The sequence below is a fragment of the Monodon monoceros genome, unplaced genomic scaffold (genome assembly GCF_005190385.1).
Source record: "Monodon monoceros isolate NGI ecotype Baffin Bay Population unplaced genomic scaffold, NGI_Narwhal_1 Super_Scaffold_3, whole genome shotgun sequence".
Lineage (NCBI taxonomy): Eukaryota > Metazoa > Chordata > Mammalia > Artiodactyla > Monodontidae > Monodon > Monodon monoceros.
In genome coordinates this window covers 65,944,115-65,964,552 of record NW_021703780.1, presented here as the reverse complement: position 1 = coordinate 65,964,552, position 20,438 = coordinate 65,944,115, and the positions used below count along the sequence as shown (strand labels likewise).

At 56.5% G+C, this 20,438-nt stretch overlaps 1 protein-coding gene across 6 annotated transcripts in view; it reads right to left on the bottom strand.

Annotated features, from left to right (window-relative positions):
* Positions 1-992: 992 nt before the first annotated feature.
* TEX264 (testis expressed 264, ER-phagy receptor) overlaps positions 993-20,438 on the bottom strand; it is a 29,715-nt gene continuing 10,269 nt past the window's right edge. For 5 of the 6 annotated variants that reach the window (XM_029243608.1, XM_029243609.1, XM_029243611.1 and 2 more), the window contains exons 4-6: positions 17,979-18,200; positions 5,290-5,458; positions 1,006-1,603 (exon numbers count right to left, since the gene is read on the bottom strand). In XM_029243608.1, the coding sequence (XP_029099441.1) occupies positions 1,311-1,603; positions 5,290-5,458; positions 17,979-18,200 (684 nt within the window). In that variant the 3' untranslated portion in view covers positions 1,006-1,310. Of the gene's footprint in view, positions 1,604-5,289; positions 5,459-17,978; positions 18,201-20,438 lie in introns of all 6 variants that reach the window. The other variant, XM_029243614.1, reaches the window with a different exon arrangement.

The following is a 20,438-nucleotide window of genomic DNA, read 5'->3' as shown; positions in this document are numbered from 1 at the left end:
CATTATATGGCCTGCAGCAAGTGAGCTGCACAGTCCCGCGACAGCACATGGACATGCAGTTACACACCCAGCTATGCACAAACACACACCCAGCCTTACATGCAGAGCTGTACATGTGGACACAGCCACACATAGCAGTACACATAAACACACAACTGCACACTCAGCTGTATACACAGACACAGCTGTAATTCATAGCTCTACATGTGGACACACAGCTGTACACATGAACACATATACGTAGCTGTACAGGTGAACATGTCCACACATATACAGCTATACTCATGGACACACAGCTGCAAAGACCTATAGCTTTACATATGGACACAGAAAAACACACAGCTTTACACATGAACACACCCGCCAAACATAGTTGTACACAGACACATAACTACACACAGACAACTGTATATGGACAAAGCCCCCCGAGTGACGCTCCCAGATAGCCAGCCTCACACCCCTATAATTCAACCAAAGTTAGACACTAAGCACAGCAACATGTGCACAGAGTCACATAGCCATCCACACAAGGTACAGCCACCACATAAAAGACCAAAGGCATGCGTGTGTTCACATGCACACACGCAGATACACAGCCACTGGCAGGCACAGCGGGGATGTCCTCACCGGCTGGACAGATAACAGTGTCAGCACAGGCACACTCTAGCCACAGACACAAAGGCATCCCTTGGAAGCAGACTGAGGCAGGCTGTGAGCTCCCCACTCCTGAGCCCCAGAGGGCACTCCATGCTCAGCTTTCACACCCCTTGTCCTGATCTGCCTGCTCTCCAGCAGCCTGGGGGAGCCTCTGGGGCTGCTGCAATGGAGGGGCAGCTGTCAAGTGGGGCCAAAGAACAGGGAGTGAAAGGCCTCCAATTCCCTCTACCCCCCCCTCCAGGGTACCTGGCCAAGTTCCTTCCTCTCCTCAGGTTGGGGGTGCTCCTGCCCACTCTGGGGTCCCCAAGAACCAGAACAATTGTGGAACAAACAAATGCACAGTACAAATCCAGGTAAAACAAAGAAAAGCATTTGCTTTATTCTGGGTCCTGGAAGCTCCAATGTGAATCTGAGAAAAAGATGTAACAGGGGTGGCAGCCGCGGGGGCTCGGTGCCAACAGTCCCAGCTCCTTTGGCTCTGGGAGCTGAGAAGGCAGTGAGGAGAAAGCTTAGCCAGAGGCCCAGGGCAGTAGAAGTCAGGTCCACTTGAGACCCCTGGCCCCAGCCTGAGCCCGGGAGGTGGAGGAAGAAGAGGACTGAAGAGGCTGCTCAGTTCCTTAGCAACTGCACCACAGGAAGGTGCAGGCTGCGGGTTACTCCTCGCCCTTCTCAGGGGTACTGGGCTCCCGGGGCCACTTGGCAACCCCAAGGGGTTCAGCCTCAGGGCCGACCCTTGCCTCCCCAAGGGGTCCCTCGCCCTCCAGGTCCAGCTCCTCAAAGGAGGAGCCGCTGGCACCCGACTCGCTGTAGCTGTGCTCACTGCGGGTGTCACCATCATCCCAGCCACGGCTGCTCACCCCAGGGGACAGTGTGGCAGCTGAAGTCTCCCGGCTGCCAGGACCCACCTCCAGGCTTACAGAACTTGTGTCACTCATCGTGTCAGTTCCTGGAGGAAGAGGGAGCACAGGTTAGCTAGGGCCCCCACCCCCTCCTCCAGGGAGAGGACTGAGGCTCTCCCACCAGCCCAGCAACTCAGCATACACAATGTGCTCATGAATAATAAAGCTGCCCCTGGCTCAAGAGGCTCATTCCAGCTGCCCTCTGCCCTATCTTGAGCTGCACTGGCAGGGCAGAGGGACAGAACAGGGAGGGAGTGAGGGAGGACAGCCTGCTGTATACTCCTCTCCCTACCCTGAATTAGCCTCAGCTCCCTGCACTCCCACAAAGCCTGCTGCCCCCCAGCCACCAACAGTCCATTAAGGACCATTCAGCCCCAACCTGAGGAGCTGAGGGTAGGACAGAGATTTAAGTAGTGTCCCCTCCTCCACCCCCCATTTCAGGCTTGGGGAGAGGTTTCTCCAAGGCCAGAACACTGCCCATAAGGCCTGAGGACAGGAGAATGGACCAGGAGGCCTGCTCTCCTGTGTCCCTCCCCTATGCAGGGCTCCCCAAGGGGCAGCCATATCCCTGCCTCTGGCCCACACTGAGCCCCAGTTTGAGGAGGAGGCTGGGGCAGGAATGGGATGGAGAAGTCCTGAGAAATCCTCGACCAATTACATGGGAGGAGAGTGTTGGGAAGAAGCATTTTAAGGACTTTCTTCTTCTATGCCTGGGTCACCCCAGAGAAGTCCTTACCCATCCCCAACCACTAGTGGCTCCTGAGCCACAAAGCAGCAGAAGGGACCATGGGAGAACTCTGCAAGTGGCTGGAGAGCCCTGAGATCTCTCCCAGCCTGCTCCTCCCACCCCCAACACGTCCTCCAGGGCAGGTTCATCTGCCCTGCTCAGGAGCAGCCCCTCAATTCACCTCCTCAGGTCAGAGGCACTGACAGCTATTGGGGGTGGCAAGGAGGAGCAAAGAGCTCAGGCCTACTGTGCGTAGGAATCAAGATTGAGAAAAGGCAGATATGCTTCCCTTCCTGTGTGAGACGGAAGGGGGCAGCTATCAAACATCACAGAAAGTGACGGGTGGGCCAGCTTCCTCAGATCCTGTCTCCATGGTGATTGAGCCCCGAGGCCAGCACAGCTGGGGACTGCTTGGCGTTTGGGACTTGGCCTGGAACTTTCACTGAACCTCAGCTGGAGCCCAGGGTGAGGGGTGGGGTGGGATCTGCTCCCTCAGCCTCCTCGGCCCCAAGATGACCTCTGGGACCTACTGACAGAGGTGAGATGAGACCTGTAAGTGCCAGGTTGCTGGCCCAGGGCCCTCTTCTTGCTGGGGCCTCAGTCATGGCTCCCAGAGTGGAGGTATTCAAGAGTGAGCCAGGACTACTCCCTGAATTATAGGTGGTTCCCTCTGACCCTGGGGCAGGACTCCAACCCCTCTTTCTTGCCTTAAATAATGATTGGTGCCCCAGAGGCTGCAGGCCTGAAAGGAGCAAAGGAGGGGGATAATTTCTCCCTGGCCCCATTAAGTTCAATCCACCCACCCACCCAATGGCTCTCTCGGGACCCAGGTATGGGAACCTGCCTGCTTGCCAGCTAGCTGCCTCCTTCCTCTCCCAGTTCCTAGGCTAGGAATGATCAGAGGAAGGAGCCCAGGGGTGCCTCTTCAGGCCAGGGACCAGCATGCTGGGATGAGGACAGCCCCTGGGCACATGTGGACACTTCTGGCAAAGGAGTCCAAGGCAGGGAAGTGGCAACCCTCCAGCTCCATCAACGTCTGCACAGGAGGAAGTCCAGAGTCCTGGGTCTGTGTCCCAGGGCAGAAGAGGCCAGGCAAGGCAGGGTAGCACCTAAATCCCAAAGGCTGCTGAAGCAGAGAATGAAGCTGCCACCTCACCCTAGTCCCTCTCTCCTCCACTGCCCACAGCCAGTGCAAGAAGATCAAATATTCATTGCCTCTCTGGAGCTAAATAATACATCAATGTAATAACAGGCGCAAGGCAGCTAATCACCCCCTTTCACCTCCCAGCCCAAGCGGGGGCCACAGCAGGGAGGCAGACAGGGACAGGCCAAGCCTTGGGCAGACAGGCATCCACCACACACTGCTGCGCAAGTGGCATGCACCTGGCAGGCAGACACCCAGAGTCCGCCCCAGGTGCCAGGGCAGACCCTATCAGAGGAGAGCAGACCCCTTGCCCCCACTCCAGGGAATGGGTGGGCAGGCTGGTGGGTAGGACAGGCCAAGGAGCTGGGGGCGTGGGAGCTAGGTTGCAGCCAGCTGTAGTGGGTGCCAAGCAGTCCTTCAACACCCCGGCAGGCGGTGTTTGAAAGGGGAGCTGGGTGGGGGTGGAAAAGAAAGGGGGTGCAGGCAGCCGAGGGAGGTTGAAAGAAGGTCAAGGTGCTCCCTTCCTGCCCTGGGGACTGCCTTGGCCTGCTGACCTTGTAGTATGTCCTGTGCCCACAGTAGGGGTACTGAAGAGTGTCTGCCAGGCACTACCAGGCTGGTGGAAGCAGTGCCCCATGGAGGTAATTAAGTGGCAGATGAAGCTAACTGTGTTGGACATGGCCCCTAGGGAGTGAAGGCTGCCTCCCAGTACCTACCCCCTGCCCCCGCCAACACATGTCTCTCAGGGCGACCTTGGCTGTTGAAGGCTGGATGGACAGAGAGAGTCTCCTAAAGCAGGAGGTGAAGAGGGACAGTCACTCTCCTCCCAGCCCTGTACCACTCCCACAGGTCATGGACCTCCAGAGTCACATGAGGCTCCACCAGCATAGCCAAGCATTAGACCCTCTAAGACCACTTGGGATGTTACCAGCAGGTCCCCTCGCACCTGGGGACAGCTCAGGGTTACAAGAGGTCACGAAAGGGGGTGGGCTGAGAGCAGGCAAGCAACCTACTGGCCTGGACCTGGGGTAGGAAGGTTGGTTCTGATGGAAGGGACAGGGCGCTGATCTCCTGGCTCCCCTCTGCATGCTCTCTGGTTCCTCTTTGACTGATTCATTGATTTATTTATTCTTGGCTGCATCGGGTCTTAGCTGCTGCGCGTGGGCTTTCTCTAGTTGTGGCGAGCAGGGGCTGCTCTTCGTTGTGGTGCACAGGTTTCTCATTGCGGTGGCTTCTCTTGTTGCGGAGCATGGGCTCTAGGCACATGGCCTTCAGTAGTTGTGGCTCGTGGGCTCTAGAGCGCAGGCTCAGTAGTTGTGGCGCACGGGCTTAGTTGTTCCGCGGCATGTGGGATCTTCCCGGACCAGGGCTCGAACCCGTGTCCCCTGTATTGGCAGGTGGATTCTTAACCACTGGGCCACCAGGGAAGTCCCCCTGTTCCTCTTTGGAAGGAAGAAAGCAGCTGGCTCTGGGTGGGGCCCCATATTGGGGGACACCTTGTTCCTCTCCTTACCTTCCATATCCAGAGCCAATCTCACTTCCTGACGAGCCCACCCAAGTGATGCCTTTCCTGAGCAGCCTCAGCCCCCTCCCATGAGCATCCAGCTGTCTGATCTGTGTTTCCAAGGGTACTCCTGCTGCATCTGAAGGGAATCCAGGCAGGGTCTTTGTATCTGCATTGCCAGGGGTAACGTGTGAAGCCACACCTACATGGATCTGCGTGTCTAAGAACAGGTAACTCTGCACGTGGGTAGATAGGTCCCTTCTTCCACCTCTGTGAAGCTTTGCCTGGACACCCACAGTGCGACCCAGCCAGGGAGGAGGCCCCACCCTCTTCCCCCCGCAACACCCCTACCCCGTACCTGTGCCATCCACCTGGGCATCATTGGCCTCCGCAGGGCCCCGGAATTTCCGCTCTGTCTCCTTCACCTCAGGCACATAGAAGTCTCCCTGCCGTGCCAGTGGGCACATGAAATAGACCTGGTCTTGCTGGTAGATCTCCAGCCGTGGGTGGGCACACAACTTCCGCTCCTTGTGGGAGAGCGTGAAAGGCGGAATGAGCCCTACAGGGCCTCTGACCCACACGTCCCTGAGTGGCCCCAGGAACTGTCCATTATTTATTCCCTCCCAGGGGGCTGGCTCCGCTTCCTGCCCCAATCTCCCGAAGGCACCCACACAGCATCCTAAGGGCAGGACCTCATACTCCAGGGGGCAGTGGTCTGAGGACCTGGGAGTCCTAGGACAGGTGCTAAAAGAACCCAGGAGCCTGGCACTGCTAATCCTGGGACCAAAACGCTGTTCCAGAAAGCACTGGTCTCACAGAGCCATGAAGCTTAGCACCCCAGAATACCCTAGGACAGGGACCCCACAGTCTTTGACCCCAGGCACCCAAGCCAAGCCAAGGTCTGACCTGCCAGACCTGCCATCTCAGGATCCCATGGCCCTGACCTCCTCTCTGCCCTGGACAATGCTGACTGACCCACCAATATCAGGAGAGGCAGTGCCCCTGACTCTCAGGCCTCTAGCCCCTGCCCTTGCAGACATGTTACTGACTAACCCTGAATAGGAGCTCCAGGCCAGCTAAACCTCTCTCTTACTCCCATTCCCCTGCTGGCTCAGGTCTATTCCAACCTCCGAGACTATCAGATGTGGTTGGTTCCCACCCCTTCTCAGACCTGGGTCCTGAGTTTCAGCCAAGGGGGAGGTGGCAGACTCTAGGCTGGAGGAACAGACAAGACAAGTAGGTCTAATACTGGACACTGCCCAACTCCCCAGTGGGCTGAAGTGCCAGCTTATAGGGCCCCACGTGTAGACAGGCACTCCACTCCCTTCTGCGTGAACACAGAACCCAGTGCTCCGTAGCCCCCAGTGTATGTGAAAGGGGCACAGATACATGCCAGAGCTGCCCTGAGACAGGCAGACAAACCAGAACAGGGGTCAAGTGCATCTTGCTCCTGAGCCTGCCCTCTTCCCGCAGTGGAGCACAATTATCCACTAAGATGATTGCAAGGACCCTGCCCTGTCACTGCTCACCCGCCAACCTTCACAACACGGCTATTTATAGCACCCGTCCGGCTCTCACCATGAGCTCTGAAATGAGCCTTCCACTTAGCGGTAATGAGAGACTTACTGCCTGGTGGGGAGAAGCCACTCCAGGACTCCACTTGTCTGCCTGCCTGGCCACGCTTAGGGTTGAGGAACCCCCCTCCAGTTGAAGCAAGTGAAGAGAGAGAAAAATGAGCCCCCGGGAGAGAGAGGGAAGGAAGGTTTATTTTATCCAGCCAGGGCCCTCAGCAGCCGGCTGGAGGCCACATGGGGGTGGATGTCCTGGCCCAAGGTCTAGCTGCAGCTCAGCCTCTGACTCCATGGGTGACCCAGGCAAGGCCTTTCGTCCTAAGACTCTGTGAGCTTGAACAGAGTGGGACACCCTAGCCCTGACACCTCCAGGGGCAGTGAAGGAAAGTCATTATTTTTAATAGTTTGAGTCTGACCTTCTTTGCTAACATGGGTGCTCTTTTGGCCATCTAATGAGGGCATGCCCCCAGCTCTTCCCATCTCCAAACACATCAATGGCTGCCTCTGCTTTTCCACCTGCCCACACACCCACCCCAGCCCTGGTCTTCAGGAGGAGGGTGAACAAGAAGACAACATCAGGAATGAGTAGCTACCAGGCTCTGGGGCCCCTCTACTGCCAGTACCTGGGGGCGAGCATCTGCCAAACCTGAACCCCACTCAGTGAACTGGTCACGAGGCCAGGGTCAGGGAGGCTCCCTGAAGAAGGTCCAGGTCATTCCCTGATAGCTAGAGGGAAAGGGCTCCCGAACCCAATCAGGGCATGGCCTTCACCAGCATTCCATACTCTGGGCATTCAAAGGGTCCAAAAGGAAGCTGCTGAGAGGTGATCAGCTACCCGGAGGCCCATCTCTCAAGGGCTGAAGACAGTCGGCTTTTGGGGATGCTTCTAGGAATCAGAGCCTGTGTCCACCCAGAAATTCCAGGGACAACCCTCGCCAACACTCAAGCCACCTGCCTAGCTTTCCTTTTGGAAGTAACAGGGATGATAAGAGGGAGCAGTGCCCTTTCCACCCTCTCCTGGAGGCCAGGCATCAGGGTGGGTAGCACCAAGCAGCCACCCTTGCCAACTGCTCTGCCAGCCCCCTCATCGGCAGGCGGGAGGCAGCTCTCTGTGGCTGCTCTGTGCATCTGCCTCCTCCGGAGAGCCCGGTTCTGAAGTTGCCTGGCTGTGGACAGCCCCGTTGCCATGGAAACTGCATCCTCCATCCTTGCCGTCGCCTTCATCTCAAAGCCATCCGGGAGAACAGAGGAACAGGGGAGACAGAGGAGGGAGAGAAAACTGTGGCCTGGGGCTACCCAGCCCTTCCTTCCCTGCCCAGCCCTTCCTCCTCACAGCATCCCACACAGAGAATGCCAGCTGCCCAAGCCTGTCCCCAGGCCCCTGGAGGGGCAGCCTAATACCCGAGCCCAGCCCAGTCCTACCCAAGCCACCTGGGGGACCCTGGCCCTCCCTACTGGAGAGAGGCATGGAGCTAATTAAAATCTCATTGACGGCCCAGCCCAAATCATTTTAACACATGCTGGATCCTGTCAAAATTCAGACTCAGGGGCAGAGAAGGGGCAGGAAGAAGGCAAAGGCAGAAACTTCCAACCCAGGCCCATAGATAGGGGGAGGGGCTTATAACTGTCCCTGTAGCCTCTCCTTGAGATCTCTCTCCACGCTCTGCCCACTGACCAAGAATGAGTTCAGTGAGGGGCTGGGGATAGAGGGTGGGGGCAGGACTAGCCATATGCCCTGTCCCTAAGTGATCAGGCAGAGAGAACAAGCCCTTTCCCTCCCAGCCAGGTGCAGTCTCTGAGGGAAGAGAGGATAGCCATGGGCCAGCTCTCAGGTCCTCTCTGCACAGCAGGAGCTGTGGCCCGGGCAGCGTGTTGATGACCTGGTAAATATTGGAAAATCATCGAAGTAAGGCAAGGCCAGCTGCCTCTCCCTCAGCTAGCCTCAGGGAGCCCTTGGAGAACTGACTGCCAAGGACACCAGGCCAATGCCACACTGGGCCGGTACTGCTGGGGAAAGGGGACTGACTGGATGGGCCTGGAGTCTTCCCAGCCCTGGGCACAACCCCTCCCACAGACCAGACAGCCAGAGGCTTGAGGAAGCATCACCAGGACAGGGGAACCTGCTCTGGCCACTGAAGCTACGGGCTACCTGATGAGGCCACAAACCAGGGCAACTCATTCACACACGCAGACTCAAGGGGATCACAAAGCCCTGCTCCAAGGTGGGAGAGACGCAGATGTCTATAATCCTCCCCGCCTAATAGGAAGAAGTCAGCTAATCATGCCAAGGTGCCACTAGGAACTGCTAGAAACTGGATTCCAGAGTTCCAGTCCCTCAGACACACCTCCAAGGATTCCCTCCCCCCTGGGGCTTCCACAAACAGAAACAATAGGTGGACTTGGTACACCACCCATAATGCAGGGATTTCCAGGAGACCTCAGCCACCAGCACTCCCCCCACCACTCCTGCACCAACACCAGGTGCTCACACCGCCCACAGGGGTGCCGGCAGACAAGGGAAGGAGCAGCACACAAAAGGCTGCCATGGTGCCACTGACCTGGCTACCTTGGGAACACACCACACGCTCCCTCCTCACCTCAGGCTGAGCTCATGTCCTGGGTGGGGTGCAGCTCAGGGCTCCTGCAAAGGCACCAGATTGGCATATGCCGAGCCAAGGTTTCCCCACAGGACCCACAGTGCCTCCCCTGGTAGTTCTTACTGAATTAGGAGAGGGGAGGAGGGAAGAAAGAGAGAGGACTTGAACTACCCTCATTTGGTGTTCTGCTCTCAAACCATCAACCTGTGCCCTGGCCTGGGCTAGGGGTGGGGAGAGTGTGGTGTGCAGAAGAGGTCAGGCCCAGCAGGGGAGACAGGGTGGATCCCATTCCCAGGCTGCCCAGAGCCTGGGTTTGCTCAGAGCTATGTGGCCTCAAATCCCCAAAAGGACAAGGCAATGGGTGCAGGCCAAGGTCTGGGTCATGCATCTCCTAGATGAGCTCTAGGCCCAGAAAGGGATGAGGTCTGCTCTATCAATCTCCACCCCATCACAGCCCTCTACTTTCTGTCTCACTGAAGTGAGGGGCCCTGGGTCTTCCTGTTCACTCTGAGTGGACCAGTCCTACCTGTCCCTCCACGCCAGGCTGGAGAGCTGGGCAGCCACACAGCCAGCAAACAGCTGTTGCATCCCACCCAAGGTGATGGCATCTCTTCACTGGGTGAAGTGAGGCATGTTCATTTTTAATTTCACAGACACTGACGTGCACCCGCCTGCACATAGCAGTCCCTGCAAGTGGGGGCTCAGACCCTGGAGGCCCCTTAGGCAGCTGGTCTGCATCGAATGTGCAAAGTGATGGGGGAGGCGCAGCGGGGGCTGCTGCTGGAATGTGGCACATTGTTATCACTCTGCCCAGGAACTTCCGTCAACTTCCCTCTCCCATGCTCCCTCTTATACCCAATGGGCCTTTCAACAGCCTCTGGACCAAAACCTAAGCCTGTCTGTGGGGCAGGAAGTGACAGCAGGAGACAGCTCTGGGGATGCTGCAGTGCTAGCAAGGGAGAGCCTGCAGAAGGGATGGTGAGTACCCTTCTCCCTTGGAGCAGGACAGCCCAAAGCTCTGCAAATGAGAGGCAAAGGAGAAAAGGAATGAGATGGGGTTGCCAGGGACAGGACAGAGGGGGAAGGAAGTGGCAGAAAGAGCTCCAGGCAGGAGCCCAGAGCCTTGGCCTAGCTATTGACCCCTCCCTGGGTCTCAATCTCCCCAACTGTAAAATAAAGAGATTGGAATAGATGATCTTAAAATAAGTGAGGAATTGGAAAATATGAACAAAAGGCCCATTACTTAAAGACAATTGTACACTTGAAAAACCCAAAAAGAATCAATGGAGAAGCTACCAAAAATATTAAGCTCACAAAATTAACAAAAGCACAGCCCATTTTTCTGTGCACTAATCAGCCAGTTAGAAGATATAATGGAAGAAAGAGATGAAGGCCCTCTTGGGGTCAGGTCTAGCCCAGGGCCGAACTGGGAGCCCACCCCCACCCCAAATGGCAGGGGAGGGGATGGCAGAGAAGCAAGGCTTGGGTGGGAGTCTGGGGAAGACTGCAGAAGGGGGAAGGTGTGAGGGAGAGCAGGGCGCTGTGCCTGGCACCCCAGCCTGCTGTGCCTGCTGCCGCCGCTGCCTGAAGACTTTTCATTTTCACCTCAGAGCCGGCAGCTTGCCATGCAATTAACACCTCTGCTCATATTCCTTCTCACCCAGGCCATGGCTTCCTGGGCAGCCCAAGAGGGGGGCCTCAGCAGCAGTGGAGACCAGGGTGGGCTGGGGCAGAAGCAGGGGAGAGTAGTTCCCTCTAAGCAGGCACAGGGGGCACAGGCCCTTAAGCATCCTAATACCTGGGTGGGCCAGGCAGGTCCTGATCTGCAGCAATGCCCAGCCTTTCCCCAGGGTCCAGATAGCCAATACTCAATCCCAGCTCAGCCCTGCTCTGGCCTTCTGAGCCCTTGTGGAGCAAGAGCAGAGGGCTGGGGAGTGTGGGGGTGAGTACCTACACGGGGAGCTCAGGGGCTCAGACCTGGGATCCTAACACTCTCCCTTCCAAATGAAGGGGAGCCACAGCCTCCCAGACGACGCTGCTGCCATGGCAGGCTCCATAGCCCATTCCTCTCCGAGATCCTGCCGCTGTCTGCAGCATCTGTGCAGTCAAGGACCTTGAGCCCAGTTCGGCTTATAAGCCAACGAAAATGTTGCTGATTGATTATCCAGCAGCAGGAAGGCTGCTTGGTGCAGATGGAGCCATGAAGTCAAGCACCTGGGAGTCAGAGGAATCAGGAAGTGCCAGAGGGAAGGACAGCTGGGCAAGTGGGGACGGAGAGGTGGGGAGAAAGACAGAAGGTAAGGGAGGAGGAGAAGGCCCTGAATTTCTCATCTCTGACTGGTACCTCTACTTGCTGCTCAGGAAAGATCTTCCCTCTGGAGCCTTAGGTTTCCTGTCTGCATAAGCAGACAGACAGCCTCTCCCGATCTGAGGGCTCCACTAAAAGGCAGAGTTGTTCTGCTCTGGAGGGATCTCCCTCCTCGGAATCTCTCCTCCTTCCTTGTTCCTGAAATCCCAAGCTCTCTGGAAAAGAGCAAAAGAATCCTTCCTTGGTAAGGCCCATCTGCCTGGGGAAAAAGGCTCTCTCTGGATTGGTGATGGCCCAAGCCCACAGCACCATCCAGACAAGCCTCAGCCCCCAGGGTCCTGCAGGGCTGCCAAGCTACAATATCTGAGCTGGTATTTCGAGAGTGGTGGCTCCCACGCCCGCCCCAGCAAAGGCTGGCTTTGTGCTTTCATTACTGGGATAGGGGAGTGGGGAGGGGTGAAGCCCGAGAGGCTGAGGAACAAGTTTCAGGGCCCCAGGCCAGCAGAGGGGAGAGCCTTAGCCTCCTGTGTGGGTCCCCACACCTCAACATCCAGGGGCAACTTCCTAAGGGGAGTCAGGGAAGCCAAGCCTTGGTGTATGTTTGTGGAATTGGGATGGGGGGTCTCCTCCTGGCCCGGGGAAATCTGGGAATGGAGAGTCACTGCTACTCTCTGCTAACTTCTGTTACTCTCTTTCAGAGTTTGACTGTGGCCTCTGGCTCTTCCTCTCCATCCCACAGTGCTCAAGTCCTGTTCCAAAGCCAGCCTGGATGCTGTCACTCATCTGATCACATACCATTAGTGGCTCTCTAAAACCTGCAGGACCCAGCCTCATCTCTTGGGCCCAAATTCTTGCTCCTCCCCTGTACTCCAGCCACAATGGATACACAGGCCATGTCCACGTCAGTGCCTCTGCCTGACCTGCCTTCCTACCTGGAGAACACTACCCATCCTTCAAGGCTCAGCCCAAATTTCCCCACCCCCAAAGGTTGCTTTGCCTTTCCCAGTGAATCCATCTCTCCCCTCCCCACCCCACTCCCCCTAGGCTAAGCCCTGTGGCTGGGAGAGATGGTGGGAGGAAAGAGTTCTGGGGGCTTATCATTCAGCCCCAGGTCCTGGTACTACTGAGCACACCCTCCTCCCTGAACTGGGGCAGGCCAATTAGCAGGTCGCAGCCCTGGCAGGTAAGCTAGCCCTGGAGCCATCTCCACCTCACTGAGGGTAAGGACATGAGGACCAATAAGGCACCTGCAGCAGCTGCTTCCTGTGCCCAGAACAGCTGCCAAGGTAACCCTTAATGAGTCCCTGCTGGGCAAATGGGCAGCCAGGCTCTTCCTGCCTTTTGCTTCTGGCTTCCCCAGCAGGCTCCCAAATTGACAGCCTCAGCCCGTGACTCTGCCCACCAGGGCTGGAGACAGAGGGTCAAGTGGGTGTTAGGCCACAGTGCTGCTATTATCCCAGGCCCACTCTGGGTACCACTCCCAGTGCATCCCAAGCTCATGACAGTCCTCAGCCTCTTGGGCCCAGCCCCAATCATGGACAGAGCAGAGTGGCAAAAGGCACGTAGCCATCAGTGATTCTCTGCCCAGGGGATCCAGTCTGGACTTGGCCACTGCTTCAACTCCTGACCTTGGGTAACCTCCCCTCCCTAGGTCTCACTGTCCTTACTGGTAAAACAATGGGGATGCTGGCTTTGATTAGGACCCTATGCCTGCCTCCTAGCTCATTCCTCCATGCCCCAAACAATGCCACACAAAAGAGGGCCCAGTCAATAAGTGCAGAGTAAGTGACTGAGCTGAGATACCAGGAAGGCCTTCCTTATTAAAAATAAAGCTCGGGAACTCTCCCAAATTAGCTCAGCAAAAGTGATGGGCAGAGAAAGAGACGACCCCAAATTTCATATTCTATGGGGGCTTCCTTACCTGGATTCCCACTGCCAGGACCATCCTCCTCCCTACTGGTGTTTTGGCCTCAGTGTGGACTCAAACCACCCCCATCACTGACTCCCTCAAAGTCACCCAGACAGTCTGAGGGAAAACAAACACAGGAGATTGTGAGCCACTGGGCAGGACCCAGACTCTGACCATGCTGCTGGGAGCTTCCTCCCTGCTCACGCTCAACAGGATGACCCACTTCTGTAGCCACCCTGCTGAGGCAGCTGAGGCCCCCGCTCCTTAGTTTCCAGCTGGCTGTCCCTTGACACTGCCAGCCTATCACCCACCGCTCGGGAATTCAGTCATATCCACTCCAGGGAAATCTCCACCGTGATACTCCCCAGGGCTTCCTCCAGGTCCAGCTTCCAGCTCCCCCAGAAAGTGCCTCTTCTGGGAATCCTCCTGCCCCTGTCTGCACAAGGGATGAGCCCTGGCACCTCCCAGCTCCACTCACACTGCAACTGCCACGGCGTCCTCAGGATCTAGAACAGACATGCAGTTGGCCAGGGGTGGAAGAGGCATTTGCCCAATGGTGTCCCCCTCTTAGGACAGAGGTTTTCAAACCAGGTAAGTCTCAAACATCCTCCTCCAAACAAAAGCTCAGGAGGTCATCTAATGTGTAAAACCCAGAGGCAGAGCTACTCCAGCTGAGGCAGGTAAAGGTCTGAGTGCAGCCCCCTATCCCTGGCTGCCAGTCACAGGGGTACCTTAGCACAGCCCCTAGGCTCTGGCCCCCAGAGTAGACTGAGAACTAAGGTCTGGGGTCCCTGCTCACAGCTGTCCCTGGTAGAACAGCCCCATCAACCCAGCTATCCCAGAACTCTACAACCAAGGTTCCCCCACTGGCTCACTATACCTGCTCTGCCTACCACACATCTCCAATTCTATGGAGAAAGAGCCACTATCTGACCTCCAGGGCCTGCCTGCATTTACCCAGCCAACCAGCCTCCACACAGACAATGCCCTCCCTAAACTCAGGAGATGCCCAAACATCACAAGGAGACCTCCCTTGAAAACCTGGGGAAAGCAGAGACCCTGGGGAAGGGGGTTTATGGAAAACATCATAGATCCTGTTGGAAGGAAGTCAGGCACGGGGGTCTTGGCTGGCCAGTCTAACACTCTCAGTGATCTCCTCACCAACTGCAGATATGAGCCAAGTACCGAGCTCAGGGAACTCACACACAATCCCATACGTGGGACCCCAGGCCTCGCACTCATCTCTGGTCTGCTCCATGTGCCCCAAGCCTTCCCTGGACGCTCATTAAGACTGGGCTCACCTTGTGGTGAATTTTGAGGCCTTTGCCTATTGTCCTGGGCTGATATCTGGGCCCCACCTCCTCTGTGGCATTGCAATTTCAAGGAAGCTCAGTTCCCTCCTTCAGCTGCCAGAAGAACCCCCTTCCTGGGGATCAGGGAGTGGTCTCCTCTTGCCCTGGAGGCTAACTCCTTGGACCCTGGTGGAGCGGCCTGACAAAGCTGGGGCATCTTCCACATAGACAAATAGTCACACAGAACCCAGGGACCCCTCACACACATGCTGTCCCAGAGTGCTCGGCCTGGGGCCCCCAGTGGTTTACGTGGAGAAAGGCAGACTTCCAGCCCCTAGAGCTTGCCAGGCTGCCAAGCTGGGGAAGCCCAGCCAGAGAGCCAGGGGCTGCCACACAGACCACAAAGCTGGGATCCAGCCATCCTTCCAGAATCCCCACAAGAGCCCTGACAAATGCTTGTCTTTGGGTTCCTCACAGAGAACCCCTAGGACCTTGCTGTCCCATGAGACCAATCCTGTCCCAGGCTCAGACATCTGCCACTGCCGGAACAGCAGCTGCTCTCCACCTCCCTCATCCAAAGCTCTGAGATCATTCACCTCCACCCCTTGCCCCAGCCTCTGGGGAAGCAGGTGAGCCTGCCAAGCCCTCCCTCCCCTCCTCTTGGCTACTGCCGCCCTCACCACTCCTGAAATAGAAAGCTGACGGGCTGCTGTCACTGCATCTGAAGCAACTCCACAGCAGACCCAGCCTCAGATCCAGAGAGAAGCCAGTGGGGTGGAGAAAAAAGACACGTGCACATGTACGTAACATGTACATACACGCACGCACACACGGTTCAAGGCAGCCAGCTGTCAGGGTTGGGACAGTCAGAAGCGCTCAGAGTCTCATTAGCAGCCTCTTTTCTCTGGTCTCAGGGCAGTGGGGAAGAGGGCAGGTGTAAGAGCGAGCCTTACATTCTCTTCTCTCTGTCACCTAGGCCAAGAGAGGCACAGGGCCACCCCCTGTCCACTGCAGGCTGAGACCAACAAAGAGAACCGGCCCCTTCCTCGTCTTTCACCTGGGTTTGTTCCTCACCCCCAAAACCAGCAGAGCACCTGGGCCGTGCCTCCACTGAGGGCAGCCCGGCATCTGTCTCACTCTCCCAGCTGGCGGTCAAGCCCACACAGCACGCCTCGCACACATCCCTGAGAAGCCCCTTGCATTGCCCCGCACCTGTCAGGCTTCCTCATCACAGGCAGGAGAGAGGATGGTACGCCCCCTGCTGCAGCCCCAACCCCAAGAAAATCAAGCCCAGAGCACAGCTGACAGGCTCCCACGGGAGGAGGAGGTAGGAGGAAGGGCTTTCATCAAAGAGGTGACGTCAAAACCAGGCAACTTGTGAAGCTGTCAGGGGCCAGGAAATTTGGACAAAGGTGTCTAAAAATAAACCCCTGAAGCCAAGAAAAGGCTGTGGTGGCTGAGTTGCTCGCCACCACACCACATGTCCTGTTCTGAGGTCTGGAACCCAGAAAGTCTCTTCCCAGGGGTGCTCCTCCAGACTGGCCCTTGAAGCTGAGGATGACACAGACAAGACCAGAGACACCACACACCAGCCCTTCCTTGGGTGAAATGCTGAGCAGGCCTTAGGCACTGATGTCTCTCTTCCTGCCCTCAACACCAGCCAGCTCCCCCCGCTCCTGCCTCACCCTGCCCCTCAGCCTCCGGCCCGACCCCACGCCCAGCACCCTTCTGGCTGCCAACCTCCAGCTCATAAAGGAAATCCTCCTCCATCCTCCCCATGCCCCTTCCCTACCACAGCAGCCCTCCTGTTTCTTCTTCCTGTCTCTGCCCACGAAGGCCACAGCTGGTGACCCAGGGCCCCATTTATTCATTCCCAAGCCCTGATACCAGACACTTAACCAGGACGTGTCTGAACTCCCATTTCCATCACCAAGGCCTGTCCCTTTCCTCAAGCTGCTCTGGAGAACAAGCCACCAGGTTCTTCCAAAACCGCCAAGTTCACATTCTTGCTAACTTTTTTCTCCTGTTCCCTGATCCCAGCCACACTGGCCATGCCCTCTGTACACTTTGCTGCCTCAGCCATCCTCCAGGGCAAATACTGTCAATAGGCTCACGTCACCAAACATATTCACCAGCCCAATCCTCTCTGAACTCCAGACTACACACATCACTGTGGACTCCACACCCCATCTAAGATGTCCCTCAGGCAGATTCCCTGACACAGCCCACAGAGCTGGCCCCCCAAACCAGTTCCTCCCTCCGCCCTGCATACCTCAGTAGAAAGCACCACTACACGCTCACCCACCTGCCCTGCCCAGAGGGGACTGCAACTTGTGACTCCTCCCACTCCTTCCCCTTCCCATCATCCAACCCATCCACAAATCCATCAGTTCTACCTCCAAAACAAATTGTCAGTCTCCACCCTTGTCTGCATCTCTACAGCTACTGCCCCAGCCCAAGATGCCGCCATGCACGGCAGGATTCATAACAGCTTCAAAGCACCTCCACCTGGCTCCCATGAGCCATGGTCCAGCCCTACCCTTCCCAACGACAGCAGAGCCCATCTTGCACAGGTGCAGCTCGGATTCTGGCTGGAACTCTGCAGTGACTTCCCACTGCCTTTAGATCAAACCCACGCTCCTCACCCTAGCTCTGCCTAGAACATTCTTACCGCCCCTCCAAGGGCTCCTCTAGGATTTTGCCTGAGAAGTTACCTCCTCCGAGAGGCTGTCCCTGACCACTCTGTGCACTTGGTTCCCCGCCTTTTCTCACCCTGTACTTTCCTAGCATGTATCCCGTTTTTGTTTGACGTTATTACCTATCTCCACACCTCACTGTAAATGCCTATTTCATGCACCAGTATCTCACACCACATCCAGCATAGCACCTAGCACAGACACTCAATAAATACAAGTTGAACAGATGAATAAACGATCACTTCCAAGCCCAAATTGGGGTCATTTCCCTAGCACCCAAGTTTACAAAACGTTTTAGAGGAGGAGTAATTTACAACAGGGGAAGTTGTCTCAGGGCCCTTGCTCTGCAGGGCCCAGCAGGATAGGGACAGGGTGGGTCTGGAGTGGGGGCTGAGCACTAAGGATGTCTTTGTTCCAAGTCAGAGCTTAAATGACAAGACTGGGTTTCTGAACAAACTACCCGTACTCCTGGGAGATGCCTGGGGCCCAAGAGGTCTCGGGTGTATGGAAGAAATGCCAGCAGCCTCTGCCCATCTTCCTAGCTCCGCAGGCACCTGCACCACGAGGTGCTGCCCTCCCAAAACAGCCTCTTCCTCCCAGGCTAGGCAGGCCTCCCCAGCACCCACTCAAAGGACTGGCTGCCCCCTGACACACACACCAGACTTGTGTCTCACCTTGATGTAGGCGTCCAGGGCAGGATGGACACGGCGGGTAGCCAGCCAGATGGACAGGGGTGTGGTGTAGGGGAAGGTGGCCATCACCACATGGCTGGGTGCCGGGAAAGAGAACACCTTGAAGCCAAATTTCTGATAGAGTCGGATGAGCTCACGGGAGGGTGACTCCTCACCTTCACTCAGAATGCTGCCCACCGCACAGCGGCACTTCTCAGAGGGCACCTGGGGAAGCAGAGCAGGGTGTCAGGGTTGGGCAAAGGAAGGAGGCCCACAGACCTCCTGCTTCCTGGCTTCTGTGCCAGCTTGGGCCTGGCAGAACCACTAGCTCCAACAAGCCACGCAGCCCCAGACACCGTAATGGAGATGACAATTTCCTGCTGAAACCCGGCCTGTGGCATCCCGCTGCAGGACTCTCCATCCCTCCATTGCACAGGGCAGGCTCCTGCCAGCTGTGGAGGGGCCACAGAAGGGCTGGTCAGGAAGCAGGACTGAACTCTGGGTTGCTGATCAAACTGTGTGAGATCCTCTTCCCCAGGCTCTTAGGCAGGGCCAGCCATCATCACCAGGGCCTCAATACCTCCTCTCCAACCCACACCCTATCCTAAACCCTGCCCCACTTCCCAAGCCCCTTCTTGGCTGAGACTGCTGGTTCCCCCTAAGTCTCCCTGGACCCCTAGTACCTACACTTCACTTCACTCTGCTCCCCTCCCTCCCCTGGCTCCCACAAACCCCACCCAGGTAAGGGCTCCTACGTGAGTCTCCAACACTTCCTAGGCCTAACTCCAGGCCTGAAAGGGCCAGCACTTGCTTTTCCTTCTGGTATCAAGGGGTCCCAGTTTGTCTCACCTCCTGCCACCTGAATCTGTACCAGCCCCCAGGGGTATCTCTTCCTAAATCCAAGAGACTTACCACAGACCTTTTGCTCTCCAGCCCGGGTTTTCCTCAATCTGAAGGCCCTACTCAGGGGCCACTGACCCCTAAATTTAAACTCCTTCTACCTCCACTTGCTCTTCTCCTCAGCCTCCTTTCCCAGTACTGTGAAGTCATTCTTACCTGTCTCTGCCCTCCCATTGGCCCTTTCCAAGTCCTGTCAACAATCCCCCAGGGGTGTCTCAGGCCTGCTCTGCCTTCCTACCCTGGCCAATGCAGAGTCTCACTTTGCCTGAAACTTGGGCACTGACTCCCACCTCTGCGTAGTCCCTGGGGGTCACCTCCCACTCTCTGCAGCCCTGGTCCCCTTGAATCCTGTCATTAAGCATAACTCAGGGCTTTCGTGGCAGGCAATATGGTGCAGTAGTCAGGACCACAACTCTGAAGAGAGGCAGGCCTGGGTGTGAATCTTGAGTCCTGTGCTCTGGACGAGTCCCTTGGTTTCCTGAAGCCCCAGTTCCTTGATATCAACTTACAGAATTGTGAGATAATTCACATGAGGACTGAGCATGGTGCAGCAAGTGCTCCATACTTGTTGTCAGTTATTAGTAGCTATGACACTGGCCAAACACGTAACCATTGGCTCAGGATGCCCATCTACCCAAAACTCTGAACATGTAGCTCCTCCCTGCCCATCCTTCAGGTCCAAACACCCTCTTGGAGAGCCTCTCAGGGCGGCTCAATGGCAACCCCCACAGACTCCAATACTGTGCTGTAAACTCTTAGCCAGATCAAGTCAACCTTGCAGCTCAGTCAGTTCTCTCAACCTCACGCTCCTCCCACCCCACCCAGAGGCGCTGGAGAGCACTGCAGTACCACCTCTTGTCTCTAGATGGTGCAACTGCCCCGTTCACACCCAAGACTTGAGGATGGCCAGAAAGGCAGGTGGCTCTGGCAGGCCTCCTGCTGACAGACCAAAGGACAGTGTCTGCGGCAAAGCCCATCTTCATGTTCCTAACTAACCCTAGCGACCTATGCTATACAAAAGAAACATCCAATACAGGTTAAACAGAGAAATGGATGGAAGGTCAATTGATAATCTCTTCTCCAACACCTGGCCTGCCTGGGTTTGGGTTCCAGGGTCTTGATCACCTCAGCAGCCCTCACGGACCTTGCAGCTCCACATCCTTCTCAGTCCCCCAAAGGCACCAGAACACCTGTGATCATCCTGCTTAGAACCTCTCAATGGATCCCAATTCACCTCTATGATGAAACTTCCGAGGCCAGCATGCAAGGCTGTCTCAGGGTGGCCCACACAACACACAACACACTGCCTGGATTTGTCCACACACTGACCTAGCAGTCCTTTTCTGCATCCCTAGGCCTGAGCAGGGGCCAAGACCCAGGTGGGCAGGCGCCCACTAATCATGTGAGTGGCAGAGGGAGAGACAAATCGGGCTCTGGCCAGCCAGCCTTACCAGCCTCCTCTCCCACCACACCCCCACACAGAACTATTTGCAGCTCCCCAAACATGCCACATCCTCCCATGCTTCCTCTCTTTGCGTAGGCTACTTCCTCTGCCTGAAATGT